Consider the following 26,779-nt stretch of genomic DNA (forward strand, 5'->3'; position numbering starts at 1 on the left):
TGTTCGCGCAGCCACATTCCGTTGCGAAGTCAGCTCGGTTTGATCTTCGAAAATTGTAGTCACTGTCAGCGCCACTTTCTGTCGTGCAGTGTCTTTCCGCCAGCGCCAGCTTTGTTCGACCCTTCCATCCTTTTAGCCACTATGTTGTCTCTTGCCAGCCACTGTCACTGTCAGCTCTATATTTTTTCAGGCTTTCAGCTTCTAATCCTAAGTATAAATTTTGTTTTTTGTAATAATAATTATTGAAGCATTGATTAATTGTTGGTTCTAAATCTTGCTATTGATTGCTTGAAACATGATTAATTGTTGAAGCATTGATAATTGATTAGTTGTTGGGTGCTAAATTTTGCTGTTGAGGCATTGATTAATTGTTATATAATTGATTAATAATTGAATAATTGAATAATTAAATAATTGTTGAATAATTTTAGATAATTTTGGATGTTGTTTGTTGAGATTATTAGGTTGGAATGGGTTGCTTTGATATTGTAATTGGATTATATTATTGGATTGCTGGTAGTTTTTAGATATGGATGACAGTACCAACCAAGAACTACCTAAGAATAATAATACTGAGAATAATTCGGCTTCGAATGAACCTTCTCTTCCTCCTAGATCTAATGATAGTCAATCACAAACTTCTAATGTTCGGGAAAAAACTGATCCTGCTTGGAGATATGTTGCTTTACAAAATATAAATGAAAAATCGCATTATCAATGCTTATTTTGTCTGAGTACTTTTGGGGAGGGGGAATTAATAAATGAAAAAATATTTGGCGAAGAATTGAAGATAGGGGGAGATACTAAGAAGTGTTCTAAGGTCCTTTATGACGTAGAAAAACAAATAGAAGGTTTATTGAAAGAGATTCAAAAAATAAAACTAATAAAAAGAAAGTAAGTTTTAATAAAGAGGGTAGTGATGAGATTAAGGATGCAATTGACGAAATAATAGCGTAAGAAGAACAACAAACTCCGAGGGTTTAGTGTCATTTCTGGTTACTGTTTTGGAATGTTTTTTAATGTTTGGTGCTGCTTTGTAATTGCTGGGTTGAGTAATTATCAATTTTCTGAGAACTGGATCGGTCGGTTCAACCAGGTTAATCGAGAATCGATTTCCTGACCGGTCCGGTTGGCTTCTAAAATTATTTTGCAAAAAACTGATAAAAAACCGACCAAACCGATAATTAACCAGTAACAGATGACCGGACCGCTATTTTGGGCCGGTTCATTCCTCCAAGTCAAAACGGCGCCGTTTTTTGAAAAAAAAGAAAAAGAAAACCCAGCGCATAACACCCTCTCTTTCTCTCTCTCTCCCCCCCATCAGAAAACCCTAATCGGCCAATTCGAATTCGAATTCCAGCCACCACCCATAATCCTCTCTTCTCTTCGAAGAACAGCCACTACCCACCATCCCACTTCAGAGCTCAAACTCATCACCGAACCCTTCTCTCCATTCTCTCTCTCTGTCGCCCTCTCTGTCCGAGCTCTCTCTGTCGCTGCTCCTCGCCGTGGGTCGTCGCCGCTTCTCTGCTCCTCGCCGTGGGTCGTCGCTGCTTTTCCCCTCCTCCCCGTGCGTCGTTTCTGCTTCTCCCCTCCTCGTCGTTTCTGCTTCTACCCTCCTTGCCGGCGTCGTTTCTGCTTCTCTGCTCCGCACCGTGTCTCGCCGTCGTTGTTTCTCCGTCGTTGCTTCTCTTTCTTCGCGTGGAGTCTTTTGTCTCTGCTTCAACCCTCTCAGGTCTCAGGTGTCAAGTCTCTTCTTCTCTGCTTCAAGCCTTCAACCCTCTCATGTCTCAAGTCTCAGTCTCTAACTCTGCCTGATTCTATCTCCCTGACTCTATCCCTCTGAAATTTGAAATTTATTCTGAACATGCATATGATGTATTATTGATGATTCTGCTGAATTTTGAGATATTAATGTTTTGAATTTTTATTTGAATTCAGTCCGTTGATATTGAATTAATTCTGCTGAGATTGATTTTTAAATCCAATATGTTGTATTTGTTTTGGTGAATTGTTGTTTTGCTGTTATTGATTCAAAATAGAAACATTGCCACAATTCTGCATTGAATTTACTATATGGCTTCATATGATTTGGTTGAATTATGCTTATAATTCTTAAGTTGGATACATATTTTGGATGTTTTGGAGAGTGACTTGATTGACTCGCAGGAATTCACATATTGGGGAGTTAATTTTTTAATAATTTTATTATGTATTTAATTAAACTGGTTCAACCCATTGAATCATTGAACCCGTTACTTAACCGGTTCAATGACTGGTCCGGTTCTCGCAACTCCGTGGGTTCTTGTGAACCTGTGATTGATGATGATTGATGACTTTGTCGTTGCTCATTGCTTAACTTGAAAATCTTGTTAATCTTGTTAATTAAATTGAGGATTGATGACTCTGTCACTGCTCATTGCTCATCCATTTAGAGATTTTTATTTTTATCTATTTCTTTTTCATGAGAGAAGAATTTTATTAAGATGAAGAGAAAAGAAAATGGAGAAAGGGATAACAGAACCCACTTTACAAAAAATCAAGAAAGAAATCATATTGGTCATATGATCTACACAATTCATGTATTTTCATGTGTTCAGAATATCTAAGCTGTGAATTTATCTTGTTACCAGGCCCAATATAGATGCTAATGGAAAACTGTTACTAAACTATGAATTCTTTGTCAAATGGTTGATATTTTTTGGGTTGGTGACCATGATAGGAAATACAGGGAAGCTTAGGATTAAAAATGGTTAAGTTGCATTTTTTGACCCATTTTTTTATTTGGAACTCAACTTTGGTTCCCAACTGTATCGATTGCTCAGCCTCTCTGAGATAATATAATGGTGAAACAACAAAATGTGTTTTTATTTTTGGGTTTTTCTTTGGTAAAAATTGTAATTGGAAACTTTCATAGGTACTTTCTCATGTTTTTAGATTGGTACTCCGTACTCGGTAGTAAAAGTGAAAACACACGGTATAACCAAAACTAGTTCAGCTCCGTTCAGCTCAGCTCCCATTCAATTTCTCTCAGAATCGTAATTTATAGGGTTTTGTTTCTGCAGTTATGGCTTCTCCTGCGCATTTTGACGATGTGAGTATTCTCTCTCCCTCCCTCCCTCCCTCCCTCTCTCTCTCTCTCTCTTGCGTTTTCCTTTCAATCGCTCTCAATTCTTCTGAATTCCACAGGATTTTGATTTCGGAGGCGGATTCCCTGCAAGGCATTCAGGTTTCTTTTTGTTTGTTTAGTTTTGTTTTCGGTTTAGGTAACGGTGTTCGTTATCGGAATTTTAAGATGTGTTTGGTGGATTTTTATCGTCGTTTGTGTAATATAGGTAATAAGAGGCCTTTGCCGGATTACGACGATGAAGATTATGATAATGATCCTTTTGCGCCTAAGAAGGTACTCTAACGTTCACACTGTATCCATGAATTGAATTTGTTTTGCAATGCTAGCATTTACCACTAGGCTAAAAGCTAGAGGTGATAGATAGCTATGGTGCAGTGTTATTTCCTTATAGTTTATTAGAATTTATTATTGGCACCGTGATCTGAGATATTAAGCTTATGGAATCCAAATGAGGGTATGCAAATAGGCCATAGTAATAGAGGAAGACGTAGGAAATTTATGGATGAATGAAACTATTGAGAAGGAGCTTAGATTTTTAGGGCTTGTGTGAGATATATGTTGTCCATGACTCTATACAATGGTATTGCTTGGTTCATGAAGTATGGCCCCAGCTAATGGGGATAGGACTAGTTGTTGTTTTTCTCTTTTGCAGAGCTGAATTATAGTTGTGGAGTAAGTATTGGCTTTGAGGAATGAGGTAGCTTGAGAAACATTGCTGTGTTTTCTCGCAATGAAAATCGGGGTAGTATAGTGTTATGGGGATGATTGTGATTTTTATTTGCTATTGTATTGATTGGTGAGTAAGGGAAGTTAGCATAGGTGAAGTGTGTTGATGTGTTTAAGATGGCTCACTAGTTATATGCTTACTTGCAAATGAAAAATACTAAAACACAAATTCTAACTGCAAATTGTAATGCAGACCAAATCAAAAACCGATGAGGTTGCTTCTGGTGTAACAACAGGAATGATCGTGTCACTTCGTGAGAGGTAGCTCATAGTATACAGCTTGTGTTAGACATTGTACACTGCCAGGATTGCAGTAAATTATTTGTGCCTAACCCTTCTTTTTCCTTTCTTTCGAATCTTGTTATTGACAGCCTTCAGAACTGTAAGGATACACTTGCAACGTGCCAAGTACGTTTTCTTCCATTATTGGAATTTGCCCCCTCTGTTACCATTATCTTTCTTGTGCACACGTTATTGTCTAAATATTTATTATTCTGTTTTTTTACTATTTTATTTATTTACTATCTGTCATCATGTTAAAAGTGGACTTTAGTTACAATTCATGTAATTTAAGAGATGAATTCATGATTGGTTCTCAATGGCAAGGCTTCATTTATAACTATTGTATTGTAACCATGTGGACGAAGTATTGTTGCAGCCTACTCTTCATAGTTAATTGTTTAAAAAATAAATCATTGACTTGATCAGTGAATTTTCCAGAATGAACTTGAGGCTGCTAAATCTGAGATTCAAAGTTGGCATTCTTCAATTCAAAATGAGCCTTGTGTACCTGCTGGTGGCACTCCTGGTTAGTTTGCTCCTTGTCTTTGGCATGTTAATTGTGATATACACCTGCATTTTAATTGTTCAAGTTTTAGTTCTTTATACACAATTGCTTTATTTTTTTGTTATAAATTTATCCATTAACTATTAGTTAACGTTTGTTCTTTCCAGAGCCCAAAATGTTGCTTGATTATCTTCAGGCCCTGAAATCCTCAGAAGAGTCTTTAAGAGAGCAGGTTTAGAATCTAATCTGCCCTTTTTTTCTGTTGATGTAGTTCACTATCCATTGATTAATTATCAATTTTCATTGACCATTGACATATATCTATTGTTATCAGCTTGAAAAGGCAAAGAAAAAGGAAGCTGCGTTCATTGTAACATTGGCAAAACGAGAACAAGAGATCGCAGAGTTGAAGGTATCATGCTCAAAATAAGATTTTTTCTATAGCATGTCTGTATATGTGCAATTACATTTCTTTCTGACATCAACTTTGACCACCTGAGTAAAATTTATTTCCACCCTTTTAAGAACACTAACAAATTTACCCACTCTTCAATGCTAGTCAAGTTGTATTTCGTTAGCTATTTACAAATGTTAAATATGAAAGTAGTTTGAAAGAGTGGCATTTTACAAAATATAGGGATGTGAATTGTCAAATAACCTAATTTCAGAGAAGATAGTGTATTCTTTTAGATATTGTGGCTAGGTATTATTTATCCTTAACACAGTGGACTTTCCGATTGAAACTTTTCATTTTATTCTCTTCATTAATTAAGTACTAGATAGGGTACACCCAATAAATTATCTTTAGTGTGGGGTTTTCATTTAGTAGTTTATAAGAAAGTGCCATTTACTTTATTAATAGTTGTTATTGATATGAAGATGAAACTATCACGATGCCCTGTGAATCGTATAATCTTACAACACCTTGTGATCAAGCTCGAAAAAGCCAGATATGCTTTTTATTCTATTATTATTTATTTATTCCTCTTATTGTTATCATGATCAAATTAACTATTTTATTGCTGTTTATAAACTCAGTCTGCTGTGCGGGATCTAAAAGCACAACTCAAGCCACCTTCAATGCAGGTATGGTTATAACATGGATGTTAAGTGTGACACTCTAGATATACACTTTTCCCTGTGCAAAAAAGCTGTGTTGCTCCTTAAAAAAACTGGAATACACTAGTGTGCTATTTTTCAGCTTTTACTTTGATTCATTTACTTGAATAGTGACATGTACCTTGGCCTTAATGACTTGCCTAGGTTAAGATTTTAGGATATTACTTCACTAAACTAAATCTGTGCAAGCTTGTCCTTTGTGCCTTGATATCTTGTGAATATAATTTTCAGGCAAGAAGGTTGTTACTAGATCCAGCTATTCATGAAGAGTTCACGCGTTTAAAGGTTTGTTACTTCTAATTAGATATTGACTACTGTATAATGAAGTTTGGCTATATGCAGCTCGATGCTGACTTGTATTGAATTAACTTTGGTCTATCTTTTACTTTGTTGGTGACTTGCACATGGAGGTGGTCAAAATGTATGTCACACCATGTGTTGCGCCAAGAGGATTTAGTGTAAAAAAACATCTTATCTCCATGATTAACAGTGTTAATGGTTAGCGGAAATTGCGTCCCCTTTTCACTAGAGAACTTAAGAGACTTTTGAAAAATTGAGATGGAAGAATATAGACAGGTGTTATATTTTAGGGTATGTGAATAATTCTTTTGTGGAGGATGGATTTAAAGTATAAAAATAAGATTTTAAGGTGGCATATTAGAATAGGCAAGAGTCTTCTAATATTTTTTAGTGTATTCATAGTCGTCACATGTCCTCAATTCCAATTATATGTATATCTCCTTGTAATAATGTCAATTAGTGGTTATATATTTTTTTTTGTTTTTACCTAACATGTTCTCAACTGTTCTCATCTGATGATAGAATTTAGTAGAGGAAAAGGAGAAAAAAGTGAAGGAGTTGCAAGATAACATAAATGCAGTAAGCTTTACTACTCAAAGCAAGATGGGGAAGATGCTGATGGCTAAATGTAGAACTCTGCAGGAAGAAAATGAGGAGGTTGGGAATCATGCTTCTGAGGGAAAGGTGCTGCTCTCTCACCGCTTTATGCATATTGTTGTCACCATTTTCTCTCCATAGATGTACTGTGTTAGCACTAGAACTAATGTTACACTTGCATGTATTCACATAAATATAAAACTCGGTAATCGGTATTCTTTGTTTTGATGCATTGATTGTCATGTTATCATCTTTTCCCCTTCTGTTTTCTTCCTGTGCAGATTCATGAATTAGCCATGAAAGTTGCATTGCAGAAGTCCCAGAATGCACAAATCAGAAGCCAGTTTGAAGGTTTGTTGAATGATATTCCATTTCATTATATTTTGGCTTTTGGATCCTTTGACTCATGTATTAGCTTTTCTAGGTACATTGGTAATCTTAATTTCCTTCTTAACATATTGAGATATGGAATCAACAATGATATGTGTGATGGCAGAATTAATCATAAAAAATGTATTATCTATGCTAGAAATTGTTGCGGATGGAAGAGGTTGCCTTACGTTCCTCTTGTCTAAAAATGGATCTTCTGAGAGAAAAATATTTATGTATTCGATTACTTATATATATAATCTCACACTGGAAATTAACGTAGCGTTAATCCTTCACACTGATGACTACAGGGTTGCAGAAACATATGCAAGGACTGACAAATGATGTGGAAAGATCCAATCAAACGGTTAACTTCTCCCTCCCTCCTTTTTTGTTGTTATTTTTAAAGGATTGCTATGCATGCCTAGTTATAAAATGCTTCATGCTTCATCTTATTTGTCAAAATTGATGAGAATTATTGTTCATGAGGGACTTGGATGTTCTTATTTTTGTTTTGAACATATGATCGTGTATTCATGTTATGTCGAGAGATAGACACAAGTTTCTTCCATGGTTGATTGTTTTAAATTAATAGCTCCAGGATATTTTAGGCGGAGACTAAGTGGATTTGTTTTGCTCAGGTTGTAATATTGCAGGAAAAATTACAAGATAAGGATCAGGAGATTCAAAAACTGAAACAAAAGCTCCAACAAAAGAATTTGATGATGGAAGATGGGAGATCGGATGCAGCAGAAAAATTTATTGAGAGTGATAAACCGGAAGTACCTAAGGAAGCTGCCAACTAGTATATCTGTCACCAAGTTTGCAGCAGACGTTCATTTTTTTTCCGATATTTAGCTCTATACTCGCTCTATAGAATGATAAGCAGAAAAATAGTGCATTGGCAAGTGAGCAATATCTTTATCAGTTTCGACGAGGCCATCCCAAGCCTGCACTTTCAATGTTTCCAACTGGTTGAACAGGGTTCCAACAGGCCCTTGGTCGAACTGCCAAGCCCTTCTCCCTGTGCATTATTGTTAGATGTAAGCATATAACGTTACTTCAGTAGACAAATCTCAAACCCTAAATTCTAAAGATATTATATGATAAGTTGATAACCCACACCATTATTTTATAAAATGTGATTCTGATTACTCTTGCAATCACAAAACTAACCTGTTTAATGTAAGCATGAAATAATGTTGCGCATGTTAGGTGAATCGTGAATGGCTTAATCCAAAACAAATAAATGCCATCAGTAAGTTAAAAACATTTGTAGACGGTAAGAACATACCTGCTTTCAACCCATGTTTTTGAATTTTGAGTAGTTTTCTAGCATAACTTCCAAATCCAAATGACATCTCCAAGGCCTCTGATGCAGCTTCTTGTGTACAGCTAGCACCGGGTGACGATGGCGTCTCAATATAACTGCCCTCGGAATTCTTCTGTCCATAGCCCACGCCAAAACCGCCATGCAAGTTTCTTCTTTCAGCAACCCTATCTCTGTATTTACATCTCATTTGCTGCCATAGTTTTTATAGATAGACATTAATACCCTTTAACCATTTCCCAATCCCACATGTCCACAACTGGAAACTCCGAAACCAGATCTGTTTCTGATTCAATGACTTGACCATATTGAGCTCGCCATTTCTCTTCGTCTGATAGGATACCTACAACAGCATTCAGCATTAGGCATATGAACAAAAAGAGGCAAGTAATTCCAAGTTCCAACCATGTGATAAAAATTCAGCTGTGAATTCATGCAGAGAATGAAAAACACTTGATAGAACACTCAAAGCAAACTAGATTTGCTGAAAACAAAACAAGGAAACAAGCTAATGTTAGGTTATTTGATTTTTCACGGAAATAAGCAATTTACAGTTACTAACTTACAGTATACTCAGTGCACAACATAATGATCTTTCTACAAATTACTTCTAGGTGTAAAGAGAATAGAGGAAATATCAAACCTAGTAAATTACTATATCATAAAATACGATATATGTTGTTGAACTCTGTCAATATAATATCAAGCTTACAAGCACACATCTGTAACATACCTTCATCTGTGGTACTTGCATCAACTGTGCCATTTTAACTGATTTAAGTCCTCGGCATCTGGGATCCACTCACCCTCTTCCAGTTCATAAGTATCGCTGTAAGCCATACCTTCATCAACAGCAGTTTTATCAACTATGCCATTTGCATCTACTGGCCCTGGGATCCACTTGTCACCCACTTCACAAGTATTGTCATTAACCATACATTCAGGAAACAGATCATTTAGAAGCAGGGTAGTTCTACATTTTTCTAAGTTAAAAACGTCAAGGGGGTATATGACAAACCATCAGCAGATCCATCATCTCTTTCCAAGGGCACTGTCATTGTATCAGCTGTGCTATTCTCTGTCTTGTAGCCAGACAAGTAAAGATCAATAAGCGTGTCCTCTAACCTGTACAGTAGCAAGATGAATAACGTCCAAGGGATAATTTTGAATGTATAATTGATATGAGCCCTATAGGACAAACTGAGAACTGTCATATGCCAATTGGTCCAATTACAAGAGTAACAACTAAGAGAATAAAAGAAAGTTTTGCAAACATGGCTAAATCATGTGTTCAGGAGATGCATCAAGAATTGGGCAAGACAATAATTAACGATTATCAAAAGACACACGTCTTACTATTTTACAAGATGCATTGAAGACTCTCATTAGTCAAGATGAATTAAAAGAGACATCACTTTCTTAGAATTTATTCTATGTTTATTTTATTTTTGTTATTTGTTTGTTTTAGGCCCAATTATGATTTGGCCCATATTTTATTCTAGTGAACTTATGAGTTAGAGATTTAAATTTGAGGTATAAAAACCCTCTAAAACCTGGTAGCCATTTTTTTCTTAATTTTAATGAATGAAATTTTCTTTGAGTTTCTTTGAAAAACTTGGGTGTGAACAGGTGAGGCCCTTAACTTAACTGTTGCATCAGGAAATCAAATTGAGGTAGAGGAGTCCTTTCTTTAATCTTCCATCTTATCTTGGGTTACGTTCCGTATCATTTGGTATCAGATTTCAGATATTAGATTAATTTTCATTAGTCTACGTTCACCCTTTCTGTGTTCTACATAAATTTAAAAAAAAAAAATTTCAGCCACGCATAGTCACTTTATCCTTACGTCTTATTCTTTTCTTGTTGATTGGCTTTTAATTCCTTTCCCTAGGGTTATTTTCTTTCCTTGCTACCTTTGTGTTCATCGTTATTCTTTTCGTCCTTCCTTTTTATTATTTTATTATTATTCTTCTCATTATTAGTAAAAAAAAAAAAGAGTACGCACTTTGAAATTTCTTCTTATTATTAGTAAATTTTCTTTTGCCAACACACCTTGAGTACCCAAAAAAAAAGAGTACATACTTGAGAGTACATACTTTGAAGTTTACACAGCAGCACTCAAGCAAAAAAAAAAAAAGGAGAAGCATTGTGTTCTTTAAAAAAAAAACAAAGTCTTTGTCCCTTTTATTATTCTGTCCATCTTTTCCTCTTATCGTTGCGTCGGATTTTCTCTATCTTTTATTTTTATTTGATTTCTAAAGTGCAACAGTCAAAGAGATTCAAGAGTGGTAAAAGGCAAGAGTGGTAGGTTCAATAGAGGGTAAAAGCCAATTTTGAGAATAAACACGAGTGTCCATCTTTGAGTGAAACACGTGAGCGAGTGATTGTGAGGTCCTTTTATAATATTTTTGTTATAGGTTCATTGTTATGGCAGCTCATTCCAAAGATACTTTAGTTGACATGGAGTTGATGCAAAGGGCCATTCAACACTTAACTAATCGCTTGACTGAATTGGAAGCATGGAAGCAAGAGGTGACACAGACACTATCCAAGATTGCTAAACAAGGACCTTTCCGGAATCGGCGTCAGAATCATGTACCTTCTGATGATGACTCTGATGGGGTTATAACACCTCAACATAAAAGTCAAGATAGCAATATCAACGCCATCAAGATGCAAATACCACCATTCAAAGGGAGAAATGATCCTGAAGTTTATTTGGAGTGGGAACGTAAGGTGGAAAGAATTTTTGTTTGTCATAATTATTCTGAGGCAAAGAAGGTTCGTTTGGCAGCAGTTGCATTCTCTGACTATGCCTTGCTTTGGTGGGATGAACTAGTGAAGACACGACGGCGGAATGATGATCACCCTATAGAGTCTTGGGATCTTATGAAGCGCCTCATGAAGAAACGATTTGTGCCTTCGTACTACTACAGGGAAGTGCATCAGAAGTTACATCGACTGACTCAAGGCTCCAAGTCCGTTGAAGACTACCATAAGAAAATGGAAATGCTTATGATTACTGCCAACATAGAAGAGGACACTGAGGTTACTATGGCACGATTTGTGGGTGGTTTGAATAGAGCAATTACTGATGTGGTGGAGTTACATCATTATGTGGAGATAGAGGATTTGGTCAGTATGGCAATGAAGGTGGAGAGGCAACAACAAAGAAGAGCACCAAGAGGATTATCGCATGCTAATCCAAAGTGGGAGTCTCGTAGTGCTGACACAACAAAGACTAAGGGTGTTGAATCCAATGCATTGCTTGATGCTACGAAGAAGAAAGGTAATTCTAACTCTTCTTCTGCTACTTCTAGACATCGAGATATTAAATGCTTCAAGTGTCATGGTATGGGTCATTATGCTAGTGATTGCCCAAATAGGAGATTGATGGTTATTAGAGGAGATGATATTGTGTCTGATTCTGATCATGGTGATGACTCTGATCATAATAGCATGCCATCTTTGGAGGATTGTTCTGATGGTGATGTTGAGTATGCAGTCCATGGTGAATCTCTTGTTGTTAGACGTGCTTTGAACTTGCAGGTGAAAGAAGAAAGTCTAGAGCAACGTCACAATCTTTTTCACACTAGATGCTTGGTGGGTGGAAAAGTGTGTAGTCTAATTATTGATGGCGGGAGTTGGACTAATGTGACTAGTACACTTATGGTGGAGAAATTGGGTTTGTCATGTGTTCGATATCCTAAACCATATACGTTGCAGTGGTTGAATGACAGTGGAGAGATCAAGGTTGACAAACAGGTGACAATTGCCTTCTCTGTTGGCAAGTATGTTGATGAGGCATTGTGTGATGTGGTGCCAATGCAAGCTTGTCATTTATTATTGTGGCGACCTTGGCAGTTCGACCGTCGAGCATTTCATGATGGTTATACAAATTGATTCTCCTTTGATTTTAATGGTCGCAAGATCACTCTTGCTCCTTTATCACCTAAGAAGGTTTACCTTGACCAGTTGAAGCTTCAACAAGATACCAAGGGGAACATGGGATGTGAGATCACAAAAAAATCTGAGAGAAAAGAGGCTATGAGAGAAAAGAATATAGCAAAAGGCCCAAAGGTGAGTGAAAAGAAAGAAAAGAGTCCATGTCATGAGAGTAGTACAAATACAAAAAAAAATTGAGAAAGTTGAGAGCAAATTGTGTTTCTTTGCAAAAGAGAGAGATTTAAAGAGTGCTTTAATAGGCAAGAAAGCTTTGTTTATGGTTCGATTTAGGGATATTTTATTCTCTGACACTGACCTTAACCCAAATTTGCCAAATAGTTTTGTCTCTTTGTTGCAGGCATTTGCCGATGTCTTCCCTACTGACGTACCACGTGGTTTGCCTCCATTACGTGGGATTGAGCACCAAATTGATTTTATTCCTGGTGCTAGCATTCCTAATAGACCAGCCTATAGGAGTAATCCTGAAGAGACAAAGGAACTTCAAAGACAAGTGGAGGAGTTATTAGCCAAAGGTCACATCCGGGAGAGTATGAGTCCATGTGCTATACCAGTTTTGTTGGTTCCAAAGAAGGATGGTACTTGACGAATGTGTGTGGATTGTTGTGCAGTCAATAAAATTACGGTAAAGTATCGTTATCCTATCCCTAGGTTAGATGACATGCTTGATGAGTTATATGGTGCATGCATATTCACTAAAATTGATTTAAAAAGTGGGTATCATCAAATTAGAATGAACCCAGGGGATGAATAAAAAACTGCATTTAAAACAAAACATGGATTATATGAGTGGTTAGTAATGCCTTTTGGGTTAACTAATGCCCCTAGTACTTGTATGCGTCTGATGAACCATGTTTTGCGAGACTTTTTGGGTAAATTTGTTGTTGTTTATTTTGGTGATATTCTCATTTATAGCACTTGTTTGGATGACCACTTGTCACATGTTTCAACTGTTTTGGAAGTGCTTCGAAAAGAGAAATTATATGCTAATCTTAAAAAGTGCACTTTTTGTATTGATTGAGTTATATCTCTTGGTTTTGTTGTGAGTGCGAGTGGAATTGAAGTTGATGAGGAAAAGATAAAGGCTATTCGTGAATGGCCAACGCCTAAGAATGCTTCTGAGGTACGAAGTTTTCATGGGTTAGTTGGGTTTTATAGAAGATTTGTAAAAAATTTTTCTACCATTGCTGCGCCTTTCATAGAGGTCATAAAAAAGGATGTTGGATTTAAATGGGAAAGGGAATAAGACATTGCATTTCATACCCTAAAAGACTGTTTGTGTTCTGCTCCTATTCTTGTTTTACCTAACTTTGATAAAACCTTTGAGATTGAATGTGATGCTTCTGGGATTGGTATAAGTGCTGTTTTAATGCAGAAAAAACGAGCTATTGCCTTCTTCAGTGAAAAGTTGAATTTAGCTCAGCGTAAATATTCAACATATGACAAAGAATTATATGCGTTGGTTCGGGCTTTAGAGGTTTGGCAACACTACCTCTTACCTAAGGAGTTTGTGATTCACATGGATCATGAATCTTTGAAGCACTTAAAAGGACAAAGTGAGCTTGATAAAAGACATGCTAAATGGGTGGAATTTATTGAAACACTTCCCTATGTTATTGCCTTTAAACAAGGTAAAGATAATGTCGTTGCTGATGCTTTATCTCGGAGGTATGCTTTGATTACTACACTTACCTCTAAGTTATTGGGCTTTGAGTTTTTAAAGGAGTTGTATGTCACTGATTCTGACTTTTCTGCTATTTATGCCTCTTGTGAACATAGTGCATTTAACAAATTTTATAGACATGAAAGTTTTCTATTTCGTGGTAATAGAATTTGTGTGCCTACTTGTTCTATAAGGGACTTACTTGTTCTTGAATCACATAATGGGGGTTTGATGGGTCATTTTGGTGTGCATAAGACATTGAAGGTGTTATCTGAACATTTTTACTGGCCCCGCATGCGTCGAGATGTTGCAAAATTTTGTGCTAAGTGTGTTGCATGTAAACAGGCTAAATCTAAGTCTTTACCACATGGTTTGTATGCCCCTTTACCTGTTCCTATGCATCCGTGGGTTGATATTTCTATGGATTTTGTTCTTGGTTTGCCTTGAACAAAAAAAGGTCGAGATAGCATTTTTGTTGTGGTAGACAGATTTAGTAAAATGGCTCATTTTATTGCATGCCATAAAACTGATGATGCAACAAATATTGCTGATCTGTTCTTTAGAGAGGCTGTGCGTTTGCATGGTGTTCCCCAAACTATTGTTTCTGATCGTGATGTCAAATTTTTGAGTCATTTTTGAAAAGTTTTATGGGGTAAATTAGGCACAAAATTATTATACTCTACTACTTGTCATCCTCAAACTGATGGTCAAACTGAAGTAGTAATTAGAACATTAGGAACCTTATTACGTGCTGTTGTTGGTAAGAATTTGAAAACTTGGAAAGATTGTTTACCTTTTATTGAGTTTGCTTATAATAGAACTACTCATTCTTCTACTGAATTTTCTCCTTTTGAACTTGTTTATGGTTTTAATCCTTTAACTATTTTGGATTTATTACCTTTGCCTTTGAGTGATATTGTTAGCTTGGATGCAGAAGGTAAAGCTGAAAAGGTTAAAACAATGCACTTGAAAGCACGTGAATCGCTTGAACTGAAAAATAAGTTGATTGCCCAACGGGTGAATAAAGGTCGAAGACAACTTATCTTTGAACCTGGTGACTAAGTATGGATTCATTTGAGAAAAGAGAGATTTTCTACTCAAAGAAAATCCAAGTTAGACCCTAGGGGTGATGGTCCATTTGAAGTGCTCGAAAGGGTCAATAACAATGCTTACAAGATTGACCTTCCAGATGAGTATAATGTATCAGTTACTTTTAATGTCTCTTACCTATCTCCTTTTGCTTGTGATGCAGATTCGAGGACGAATCTTTTTCAGGAGGGAGGGAATGATATGAGCCTTATGGGACAAACCGAAAACTGTCATATGCCAATTGGTCCAATTATAAGAACAACAACTAAGAGAAGAGGTAATGACCAAATCAGTACCCGAAAGATTCAAACGCTGACATTTTGGTACCTCACTATTGTTATTGACAAAATGGTCCTTAAAAGATTTTAAAATTTGACAAGCGTATCCACGAGTTCACCGGAGCACGTTTCCAGCAAGCACAATGCTGACATGGCCACTGCATTTTGATGACATGGCAAATACCCCCCAACCCTAATTCTTCTCCTTCTCCTTCCCCCTCCCCAACACACTCCCCCTTCCCATTCCTGAATGCATTCTCCCCCCCTCCCCAACCCTAATCCTTCCCTCCCCCTCTCTAACCCTAATTCTTCTCCTTCTCCTTCCCCCTCCCCAACGCACTCCCCCCTTTCCCTTCCTGAATGCATTCTCCCCCCTCCCCAACCCTAATTCTTCCCTCCCCCTCTCTAACCCTAATTCCCCATCTCCAACGCACTTCCCCCCTCCTCAGTCCAAAATCACCCTTTCTAAACCCTAATCCCCTTCCCTTTCCTCTTTGAATTCTAATCTCCTTCCCAACACAGTGTCTCACACTCTCAACTCACTCTCCCCAAAACAGCAGTAGAGCTCAACCTTCTCAGTCTTACATGGCCAATGTCATCGACACTGCACTGTCGCCATCTCGTCGTCGGGTCTTCTGCGTCCGTCAGTGTCTCCTTCGTAGCATTGCGTTGTCTGCACGCTTTCACCGCTGTCGCCTTCACTACTTGTATCTGCTTGTTGCTAGCCCCCAGTCGTTGCCATGCCTCCTCTGTCTGGGTTCCATCTTGGCTCTATCGTATCCTGCCCCCTCTGTGTCTGGTGTTCTTCTTCTATTCTTACTTTGGTGGTGTCTGTATTAAGTTTTATTTTATTTTATTTTGATTATTGTATATGAATTTATTTTTGAGTTTTATTGTGATTAATCTTTTTGAATGATAATTTAACCTAAAAATTTGGGACAATTCATGATTTTGGGCAACTCTGATGATGTTGAGGTTGTTGTTGCTGTGAATGGTGGTGTTGAAGGAGGGAGAGGGAAGTGTGCGTTGGAAAAGGGGGAGTGGTGGAGAGAGAGAGAGAGAGTGGTGGAGGTTGTTGTTGCTGTTGATGTTAAAGTTATTGTTGCTGTGAATGGTGGTGTTGAGGGAGGAAAAAAAAGTGTACGTTGGGGAGGGGCTTGTGATGCGGCGGGGACTGCGATTAGGGAGAAGTGTGCGTTGGGGATGGGGGCTGCGACAGGGAGGGAGAGGGAAGGGGAGGGAACTTTGGGGGTGGTTTGCCAAGTCACCAAAACACGGTGGCCACATCAGCACTGTGCTTGCCGGAAATGTGCTCCGATGAACTCGTGGGTACGCTTGTCAAATTTTAAAACCTTTTAAGAACCATTTTGTCAATAACAATAGTGAGGTACCAAAATGTCAGCGTTTGAATCTTTCGGGTACTGATTTGGTCATTACCTCACTAAGAGAATAAAAGAAGGTTTTGCAAACATGACTAAATCATGTGTTCAGGAGATGCATCAAGAATTGGGTAAGACAATGATTAACGATTATCAAAAGCCACACGTCTTACTATTTTACAAGATGCATTGAAGACTCTTATTAGTCAAGATGAATTAAAAGAGACATCACTTTCTTAGAATTTATTCTATGTTTATTTTATTTTTGTTATTTATTTGTTTTAGACCCAATTATGATTTGACCCATATTTTATTCTAGTGAACTTATGAGTTAGGGATTTAAATTTAAGAGGTATAAAAACCCTCTAAAACCTGGTAGCCATTTTTTTTCTTAATTTTAATGAATGAAATTTTCTTTGAGTTTCTTTGAGAAACTTGGGTGTGAACAGGTGAGGTCGAGTGATTCCCTTAACTGTTGCATTAGGAAATCAAATTGAGGTAGAGGAGTCCCTTTCTTTAATCTTCCATCTTATCCTGGATTACGTTCCGTATCAATAATCATTTCAATGGAATAAGTTTCTTGAAGGTACATACCATTCTGATGGTGGCGGAGTAGGGTTTTCAATAGTTGGAGTGCTCACAGAATTCACGAGATCTATTACAAATACATCTACTTAGTTAACTGTCGTCACTCATTCATTACCACTACATGCTTGAAACACGTAACGTCGATGCTCAAAGAGTAATAGAAATCAATTGTCAATTGGTTAAAATAACTGAAGTGCAAATGTAATGTGGCACACGGCAGTAACCCCTTGTTGTTGGCTACTGCAGAACCTGCTTTCGACCATCATCATATATTGTTTCCAGAGCAAACCTCAGCTCAGATATGATGATTATCAAGAATTAATCAAATTTGACACTTAAGCAGACACTACATAATTAAAGTAATCAAATTCAGAAAGCACAATTTAAATATCTAAACTCACTAACTCAAGCAAGTACGATGCAAATTTGAAGAGAAAATCTTCAAAGTACGGCTAAATCCAAAAAATTCATAGAAACGAAATATCAAAAGGGAAAAATGAAGGAGGCAGAGAAAAGTGTCAGAACGCAAAGAGGAGCATGGGATTCGTAAAAGGAAGGATAAGGAAACTGATGATGCGAGAAAATTGTTACGAACTTTAAAGTGCGACGGTGACTCACCTAATTTACGGTGGCTGCAACGGCGACGAGAAGGAAGAGGTGGTCCTGGCGACGGCGATGGGACAGCTGCTCCACCTGTCGATGCTTGGAAGCTTTTCCTCTGAGAAGATGATATATGTGTCCTAATCTGATTTTGCAAAAGGGGTAAATTTGAAATTAACAATTTGGAACGAGGGTATTTTAAACAAAAATTATTATTTAAATTTTTTTTTTTATCTTTAAAAAATTTAATTTCATGTATCCTTATTTGTTGGAGGTATTAAAAAGACTGAAATTTTAATTTTAATCAAATATGATAGTCAATCTCTCACTCTCTATCTCAATACTTCAGAATAAATGTTACTTAAATTTCTAGTATAAAAAAAACTCCTCTTGCACCAACAATCTGTTGTAGTCTTCTCTCAATTCAATTTCTCTAATCCTCAGAGACAAAACATCAGCAAACTCCAAACGCCTTTGAATCTAATCAATTTGCCTTCAAGCTTGGATGTCCTTTTATGAAAATAGTTGTATCTAAAACGCACTAGCTTAATACGGTTTATGTAAAAAAGACGAACTCAAATATGAAGTGTTTAACTCCCCGACTCGCTCTTAGAAGGATTCACTCTCGAAGGACAATATATCAAAAGTTGGAAAAGGAGTTTTCTCATCTAAAGTTAAGTAGTTCAAGGACAAGAAAGTTAAAACTAAATCAAGAAGGGAGAACATCAACGATCTGTTCGTTGACTACAACCTTGGCCAGAGAGCATGGAAACGTCAAGATCAGAGACAAAAACTACGCCTTGAGCCTTTAGAGTTGTCATGGTCTCATCTACCCCGACTACAACGTCTTCCCTGAGCTGCCTAAACTCAGGTATAAATCATTGAAGCTTATAACTCAAGTTACAAGTACTTCATGCCCTGTCGGGACCACGACATAGAATATTCCCACAACTTACCAGTTAATATTATCATTCGCATAAAATCCGAAATATCCCTACCATAATATGGAGAATGTTCATGTTTAGGCCTGGACGTTTATTATTGCCACAGAAAGACAACCTTGACTTTGAAAAATCCAAAATTAGAAGAGAGGTGTTATAAATTGTTATTATTCTTTTTAGGAATGTGTTCATTGAGTGCAAGTCATGTCTGGTCATGAAAATACACCACGATAAATTTCAACCACAAATGTGCTCAGATCCGACATAAAGCAACCATTTATCATACAAAAATAATTCACACATTTACAATCAAGTCTTACTATTGTATGACAAAAAATAGATTAAAAAAAGAAATCCCACCGCTGCACTTTAGGTTTCCTGCTGATACATCTCCAACTATTTTCATAAGGGGCCGTCCAATGCTAGAGACAACTATGTCCACAAGAATCTCGTACATTAAATGGATAGCAACGAAGCATCAAACGTTTCTAGATAGCTAGAGCATGCAGCAAACTTGCTCTTCTTCCGCTGCATATGATTGGACATAGTATATATATAGATGGAAGGGGAAGGAAATGGTGTAAGATTGAGCAAGACTTCAAGAGTGAGAATAGGGCTCATTATCTTCTACTTCCGGTGGAGACATTGGCGGAACAGCCATTCCATGAAATGCAGCAGATTCAATATCCAGAACTCTCCTTGCGGTAGCTTCAGATTCCAAGGTCCTTACCGTCTTTCTAGGGAGTGATGCAGAGGCATCAGCTCTTGATGAGTTGCTACTATCGATAGAGAGCAAAAAATTCTCTTTGGAAAGTGTTGGGGCAGATGCAATAACTGAGCTGAAGACCCCAGATTCCCTCAAACTTTGTATTATGACCTGAATGTGAATACATTGGGAAAGCAACTTTATGTTATAAAGATATATAAGGGGAAGGGAACAAATACAATTCATGTAGTTATCTTTTTGTTTGGGTGAGCTTCTAAAAAAAAATCCTTTTTTCGAATTATCTTTTTTTAAAAGATCTTATGGAAAAGTAAAAGTAATTTTATATTTGAGTATCTCATGCAAAAAGATCTTTTTATCTATCAATTATGTTTGGGTATAACAATATAAAAGTACTTTTTTGTTTATTTATTACATGAAAAACATCTTTTTTTTTTAAGGAAAAAAGATCTTTTAAAAAAAGATGTAAATTACAACTTCTCAAAAAAGATTTTTTTTTTTCTAGTGCTTTTACTTTTACTACTAGAAATTTGCCAAACACGTTAAAAAATAAAAAAAGATCTTTTTTTATCTAAATGCGAATTAATTGTGATAAAAAAGAATATGGATCTTCAAATTAGATCACTTTCCAAATGTGCTGACATATTAGAGTGTTAGTATCTTCTTTCTTTTCATATGACTCTGTTACATATCCAATGTATGGTTTTGGAGAAGTAATGTGTTAAGTATCTAAGGAAAGTGGGAAATCACAATTAGAAGCTAGCTGATAAGGGGGAAGAACCACTCTCCTTATATACAACATCAAGCATCGCATACTACCCGATCTGAGACTTTGAACACCCCATAATACCTAAGTCCCTAACATAATGTGTGCTAATTCTGATAGAGAGAAGAATGAGAATGAGAATGAGGATTCGAGACTTCGAGTAGATCATTTAGGAAAATAGACTAGAATCAGGCCCTGGGGGAAGGTAGTCTCTTGGAAGGTAGCATCTTACTATCCCCCTTTTTCTTACAATAAATAATACACTCATCTCATCTCATCTCATCTCATCTCAATTCTCTGCTATATTCTTCTAATTCTGCTACTGTTCTAACTATTTCTGCAACTGTTAGTCTGTTTCAGTAGTTTTTTCTACTTCTATAATTGTTGAGGTACCAGGTTATTACAGATTCTTTTCCATCTCATGTTCTATCGATTTCTGCACTTTTGGTCTGTTTCTGTGGTGGTTCTACTTCTAAAATTGTTGAGGTACCAGGTTCTAACAGATTCTTTTCCATATCAAATATAAGATCCACGTTTTTTAATAAATAATGAATATGCTTACCATGGGAGTATATATGCGAGTCAATATCCCCTTCCTCAGCAGTTTCAACTTCACGTCTTTATCACCCCACACAACGTGCTCATTATACCTGGAGTAGGAAGCAAAAACTAAATGATTTTAGTAGAAAAAGCAAAGGACATGGAGAACATGTGTAAAAATCAAGAATTTAAGCTAACATACCACTTCAACATTTCATCCTCAGTTGCTGTTGAAGCAATGATGAAAGCCTGAAATTTATATGGCATAAATGGAAATTTCATTCCAGAATATACACCTGATTCTCATAGCTGGGGGGAAAAAAATGGGAGCACAGAGCAGAATGGTCCAACAATTGAGGGAACTAAGAGGTGTGAGCCATAACTTATGAGTTGGGAAAGCAGTCCCCACCATGCCCAAACCCTTTTTCCCTATTTTTTAGCAACTAGAATCTGTGACGATTGGTCAACCTTAAATTCAAACTATAGTAATCTAATTATATACTGCACCGGGTAAGACAAATCCATTTTTTTCCCAATATTCAACCAAATGGCTAAGTGGACAGAAAAGAAAGTAAAAGAATAAGGTGGAAAAAGAGTTCATGAACTCACAGATCTGTCAAATTCCAACATGAAGCATCTTTTTACATCTTCTTTGGTAGGTTTGCAACCACAGCGATCACGTCTGGAAGTGAGGTCTGAGAATTTAGCATATGTGTAATGCAAAACAGCAGCCTCCTCCAACTTGATCTCACTAGCATAATTCAGGAGAACATCATGGAACTCATAAGTGAAAAAACATCAAGGGGAGACATAAATATAAAGAATCAACAGAACATACTTTGGGGATTTCATGTAGTTATGCCATCTGTGTGCACCATTTGGACGAAGATGATCTTGTATACGGGCAGCTGATTTACCATTTCCGTAAGTCAAAAAGTAGTTTGGATTCCCACGTACAGAATCTTTGTAATTGCCAAAGTATGTATCTTTTGGAAGATGGTCATAATTCTTCTTAAACATTGATACCTGAATCAACAGATCAGGAGAAAATGAAGGAGATAGAAGTATCAATGCCAAAACATGCAACTGCATTTATAAGGAAACCAATACATGATTTATCGGTTTCCTCTTTACAAAGTACTGCTCAATTAAAATCTAAGGATTACAAATTCAGTAATTTAAAATTCATTCCATTGCACAATAATTGGTTGAACCGTTGAAATCAATCTATGCCTTTTAATTCTGGTCAATAATTGTTGTCCAGTAATGGCTACAAGGTTCATTGTTGAATTAAGTTATGACTATTACAGGTGATTGTTAGCTATGCTAAAAGTTCAGGGTGTTTGTGTGTGTGAAAGTGGAAAGGGGTAAGTGGAACCTATACAGTATACCAGTACTGTGTATAGTAAGGTGTAATAGCTTCGTACCACAGATATTAAGAATAGGCATACGCACCAGAATAAAGACAGAAAGTGTAAAGAGCAGAAGTATAGAGGAGAGAGTTGAAGTGAGCATGAAGAAAGAACAGAGGAGGTGGAAGGCATCAGGGTGATACCATTCCAGTCTCTGTGAGTGAATTAATGGAAGAATAAAACACAGAAAAAGTAGAGAACAAGGTAGCATTAGAGAAGCTACCACTCTCCTAAGGTCCTGCCCAGCCTAAATTCCTCCTTCCCTCTTCTAATTCCCTTCACCTCTCTCATATACATTCTCAACTCTCTCTCCTATAATAGAATCGTCCCTCACTGACGCCCTCCCCACTAACTTTTCTTCTGCTGTATATAAAAGGCAAGGGAGCTATTTTACGACTATCTTCAATAACTAAATTAAGTGATTCTTTTCCCTCTACTAAGCCTTAAAAGTAAAACCAAATAGAAAAATAGATCTTCATGATTCCAAAAGTCAAAATTCCTTTTGTTATTCACTGATTCTACAAACTCAGGTACTCCAAAGGGTTCTTTGTTAAGTAATAAGTAGAACAGAAACTTCTGGCAAATGACTATGTACAGCTTCAGCAACTTACCTCACTAAAAGGTTCTTTAATATCATCTCGCTCAACACTGCTCTCCTGAAAACCATAGACACAAGCATTATTACACCACTGAAGTTCTTACCAGTTCCATGAAGGAAGCATGAACCAGCAAATTCTACTCACATAGTTGGGAAATATGACCATGTCTACATTTCCTGGAACCTCAAGAAGCAACTGCCTCAAAGAATACTCTCGAGCACCCGCTGGGTGTATTAATTCATCCGTATCAAGGTGAAGAATCCACTCCATACCAGCATCCTGATGTTTAAACGTGGAAAATATTGTGATAATTATCTAAAGTAGGCACCAAATGATAACTTTTATTAAACAGTGTGTGCTGCAAAACCATACCCTTGCCATGACAATAGCCATCTCCATATTGAGGGATTGCTTCACAAAAAGTTCGTAATTGCATGGTTTATAAAAGAAACCTGCTAGCCATGTCTCATTCCAAATTCGGCTGATGCAATCAACGATATAAAGAATAATAATAACAAAACTATCTCAGAAGCTGAAGATTTAGGGTCTCTCAGGAATTGAAAAATCTCAAGAACTATCTACAATTTGTAAACTAAAAGAAATAAATTCAACAGATAAGAGTTGTTAAGAAATTGGTAAAAACCTCTTTGCTTGTTGCTCTTCCAGCTCCTTTGTTCTATATACAACCTTGACACCCTGATGAAATAAGATAACCAAATAAAAATAATATATTATTAAGGATTAGAAAATCAGAAAACAAAAATAGATCCAAAGACCTGCTCTGGTTCTGCTATATGGATAAGGTACCAAGTTAGTTAACTTACCGGAATTGATTTCAAGACCTTTGATACTTCAGGAGAAGCAGCCTTACCCTCCACAAAGAGAAAGAAGTTCGTCACTCCAATGACTTTATGATAAAACATCCAAGGTAGAATCTGTTCTAGCCCTGCCGATGTACTAGTCGTAATACAGATCTGAACATCAAGAATTAAATGCAGTTAGATCAATAGCAATGTTTTCAAGAAATTTGTAAGATAAGACAAACAGAGTTCTAAACAATCTTCCTTTTATACTTTGTTGATAACAAGATTTCAGAAGCAAAACCAGAAATCAACAACTAGCAAGTACCAGCAAATTACAACAATGACAAAGATTTCAAATTACAAAACAACTTATCAAACATAGATATATAGCTTAATGCATCATCACTAACAGAAATCATCAGGATTCATGATGTACTGTGAGCGATGTACAACTCAACAAGGATAGATCCCAAATTGTTTATCCATGAAACAATAATAAATGAAAATTCCCCGCGTTTCCCATCAAAACAGAGCAAAAACGGACACATCACATGATTAAATGAAACAGCAAAAGCAAAAACACCTTTAAATAGTTCAAAATTTGAACTTTGAAGTGATTGAGAACTACAAACTCAACATGTACCAAACCCTAAAATCAAAACTAGTACAGTACCAGGTAGCCAATCTCTGCAGTTGGAACTGGAAAGTACAAAAGTTTAGTCAAAATAGGCATAACCCAAACCAAAATACAAATCACGGAAGTAAAAAAGGAAAAGAAAAGAATGAACCTTAGGTTTGATATTAGCGGCATAGTCAAGTTTCCAGTTGTGGTAGTAAGGGAAGGAGGGGGAAGAGGTGCGGCCAAGATTAAGACAGTCGGAGGCGGAGGAGGAGTGTGAGAGGGGGGAGAGAGGAGAAGGGTCTGCCATACCAGGGAAGTGGTGAGAACCAGGAGGGGACAAAAGGGAAGCTGGATCTGTGATGCCACCTCGCCATTGGAGGACGAATGCTATGGCTGCCAAGGAAACTGGGAGGAGGGTGAGGAGGAGAAGAATCTTCGAGACGAAAGAGTTGGAAGATAGTGAGGCGAAGGAGGAGGAGGAGGAAGGGTTACTGCGGAGAGGAACGTGGAGTTGGTGGTGGCTCGGCATCGTTGATCCACGGTGGTTGGCACCAGAACTAACAGCTTACCCGTCACATAACCTAATCGTGAGTCGTGAGTCGTGAGTCGTGACTGTGACTCTGACTATAGCTTCGAGTACGCCAGGACGGTGATAGATTGAATGCTCAAGTTAGTCCAAAATTTTAACCTTCGAATCAAGTTGGTCCTATTTTTTTTTCAATTAACTTGATATTGGATCTTTTCTTACGTGCATCTTGTTAGTCCTTTACTTTACAATTACAAACACCAGTTTTATTGTTGTTAATGGATGGATGGATTGCCAGCATGGATGATTTGTGATCAATGGCTGCAATGGTTATAGCTTACGTAGAGGATGATATCAGATTATTTGGAAGAAGAATGCTGTTTTGGAGAGAAGTCTATCTGTCTGCTGGATCTAATCTATTATATAAAAATTTAATTTTTACACTTAGCCATAAAACTTATATGACATTTTTTAGAAGCATTTTTTAATATATTTTTTAATTTATTAAATATAATTTATTATTTTAGTCATCAGTTAATTATCTATATTTAAAAATATATAATAAAATATAAAATAAATATTCTTTTTTATTCCTAACAATTTACACAATTAGACTTTACTTTTTCTATCAATTATAAAATTCAAATCGGTTCTTATCTATTTTCATGTTTGTATAATCCAATTTTCAGTAGGTCACTTGTTGTCCCCAGTGAAGTTTAAATTTTTTAATTAATACATAGTAACAAAATTTATTTGCCTTCACTATATAATTAAATTTAACCCCATTATAATTGAACTTCACTTATTAACTTCAATTATGTAAAAAAAATGGTAATTCAAAACTCAAATGAATTTGTTATAATAACCTTTAAAAAGAATGAGTGAAATAATTATAAATTTGTTATTTTATAATTGTAACTAATAAATTTGTTATTATATATATATATATATGATTATTTGTTCAAAATAGAAGTAACTACTAATTTACTATCCAAAAAATTAAAGCGCAGACAAAATAATCTTTGAATGAAAATTACGATAAAAATAACTAATAAATATTATATTTATTAAAAGGGACAAAAAAATTTATATTTAACAAATAACATATTCATTTAATCTAAATTATTTTGTCAACGTTTGAATAAATATTTAAAAGATGCATAAAAATATTTAGAACAAAATTTGATCTCTAAATTTTTTTTTTTATTTTTTATAAAAATTTAGTCATTCACAATTAAAAATTTTTTTAAAAATTCACTTGACATAAAATTATAAATTTTTTAAAATAAAAATATTTTATTTTTTTAATATTACTTACAAAAAATTGTATCAAAATATGACATCTAAAATTTTTTTTTAGAATATATATATATTTAATGTATATCTAGTTCTTCGGAATTTTTTCAATGAATACCTAGTTCTTTGCGACTTTTTTTATATTGACTATTAAATAAAAAATGATTAAATAAATAATAATAATAATAATAAAATAAGAAATCAAAATAATACTATTTATTCATTAATTATTAGTATTTTTTTTAAGTTAACTTTAGTTTTTTCTAGGACAACATCAGTTAAAAAAAAATTTAAATATGAATATTATAAAAAATTGATTTCGTAATTATTAGCGATGAAATTTTAAATGATTATTTAATAACATATATAAAAAGATAGACATTTAATTATATTGATAATAAAAAAATTATTTAATCTTTTTAAAATATAAAACTTAAAAAAATGAAATTTAATTTTTATATTATTATTTAAATTATTATTTTAGTATTTTAATTTGTTGGTTAGATAATTTAAAAACTAATTATATTTTATAATAACAAAGTATAATTATAAAAATTATTATCATATTATATTTATTTTGCCCCACTCACAAAATTTTTTGGATCCGTCACTTCTTCTTGATGTATCAATAA

The 26,779-nt window shown here is 35.8% G+C and overlaps 3 protein-coding genes across 5 annotated transcripts; 1 reads left to right on the forward strand and 2 right to left on the reverse strand.

Moving 5' to 3' along the window:
* The first annotated feature begins 1,272 nt into the window (after window positions 1-1,272).
* On the forward strand, window positions 1,273-8,182 carry LOC107612887 (FKBP12-interacting protein of 37 kDa). Of its 3 annotated transcripts, none has more exons than XM_088497216.1 (15): window positions 1,273-1,749; window positions 3,066-3,094; window positions 3,190-3,229; window positions 3,336-3,403; window positions 4,050-4,117; window positions 4,228-4,264; window positions 4,577-4,664; window positions 4,811-4,875; window positions 4,978-5,055; window positions 5,682-5,729; window positions 5,994-6,047; window positions 6,585-6,746; window positions 6,941-7,010; window positions 7,340-7,395; window positions 7,670-7,834. In XM_088497216.1, exons 2-15 carry the CDS (start codon window positions 3,068-3,070, stop codon window positions 7,832-7,834), a joined length of 1,026 nt encoding a protein of 341 aa, XP_088353342.1. In that variant the 5' UTR covers window positions 1,273-1,749; window positions 3,066-3,067. The 3 variants fall into 3 exon arrangements, with proteins under 3 accessions (XP_088353342.1, XP_020965372.1, XP_016170147.1); XM_021109713.2 differs by having other exon boundaries at window positions 1,301-1,735; XM_016314661.3 differs by having other exon boundaries at window positions 1,358-1,742; window positions 7,670-8,182.
* On the reverse strand, window positions 7,600-18,069 carry LOC107611403 (uncharacterized). The gene is made up of 5 exons (XM_088497217.1): window positions 17,937-18,069; window positions 9,377-9,483; window positions 9,092-9,269; window positions 8,323-8,701; window positions 7,600-8,052 (listed from the first exon to the last, which is right to left on the reverse strand). The coding sequence occupies exons 4-5, from the start codon at window positions 8,546-8,548 to the stop codon at window positions 7,889-7,891; spliced, it is 390 nt and encodes a 129-aa protein (XP_088353343.1). The 5' UTR covers window positions 8,549-8,701; window positions 9,092-9,269; window positions 9,377-9,483; window positions 17,937-18,069; the 3' UTR covers window positions 7,600-7,888.
* A 933-nt stretch (window positions 18,070-19,002) lies between these two features.
* LOC107613168 (glycosyltransferase-like KOBITO 1) lies at window positions 19,003-25,247 on the reverse strand. Its single transcript, XM_088497215.1, has 11 exons — window positions 24,492-25,247; window positions 23,725-23,874; window positions 23,544-23,596; window positions 23,273-23,381; window positions 23,045-23,179; window positions 22,913-22,957; window positions 21,728-21,915; window positions 21,499-21,640; window positions 21,092-21,138; window positions 20,912-20,999; window positions 19,003-19,736 (listed from the first exon to the last, which is right to left on the reverse strand). The coding sequence occupies exons 1-11, from the start codon at window positions 24,852-24,854 to the stop codon at window positions 19,458-19,460; spliced, it is 1,599 nt and encodes a 532-aa protein (XP_088353341.1). The 5' UTR covers window positions 24,855-25,247; the 3' UTR covers window positions 19,003-19,457.
* Window positions 25,248-26,779: the final 1,532 nt, after the last annotated feature.

The sequence above is a fragment of the Arachis ipaensis genome, chromosome B8 (assembly GCF_059453495.1).
Source record: "Arachis ipaensis isolate K30076 ecotype BB chromosome B8, ASM5945349v1, whole genome shotgun sequence".
Taxonomy (NCBI): domain Eukaryota; kingdom Viridiplantae; phylum Streptophyta; class Magnoliopsida; order Fabales; family Fabaceae; genus Arachis; species Arachis ipaensis.

What these genes read in the sequence shown, in the direction of transcription:
- LOC107612887 (XM_088497216.1), top strand. Translation starts at nt 3,068, where the DNA reads ATGGCTTCTCCTGCGCATTTTGACGAT. An exon ending in ATACACTTGCAACGTGCCAA is followed by an intron (nt 4,265 to 4,576) that starts GTACGTTTTCTT and finishes TGAATTTTCCAG; the next exon opens with AATGAACTTGAGGCTGCTAA. An exon ending in AAGAGTTCACGCGTTTAAAG is followed by an intron (nt 6,048 to 6,584) that starts GTTTGTTACTTC and finishes ATCTGATGATAG; the next exon opens with AATTTAGTAGAGGAAAAGGA.
- LOC107611403 (XM_088497217.1), bottom strand. Translation starts at nt 8,548, where the DNA reads ATGAGATGTAAATACAGAGATAGGGTTGCTGAAAGAAGAAACTTGCAT. An exon ending in AAAACATGGGTTGAAAGCAG is followed by an intron (nt 8,053 to 8,322) that starts GTATGTTCTTAC and finishes AATAATGCACAG; the next exon opens with GGAGAAGGGCTTGGCAGTTC.
- LOC107613168 (XM_088497215.1), bottom strand. Translation starts at nt 24,854, where the DNA reads ATGCCGAGCCACCACCAACTCCACGTTCCTCTCCGCAGTAACCCTTCC. An exon ending in GAAGAGCAACAAGCAAAGAG is followed by an intron (nt 23,382 to 23,543) that starts GTTTTTACCAAT and finishes TGATTGCATCAG; the next exon opens with CCGAATTTGGAATGAGACAT. An exon ending in TGTTGGAATTTGACAGATCT is followed by an intron (nt 21,139 to 21,498) that starts GTGAGTTCATGA and finishes TATAAATTTCAG; the next exon opens with GCTTTCATCATTGCTTCAAC.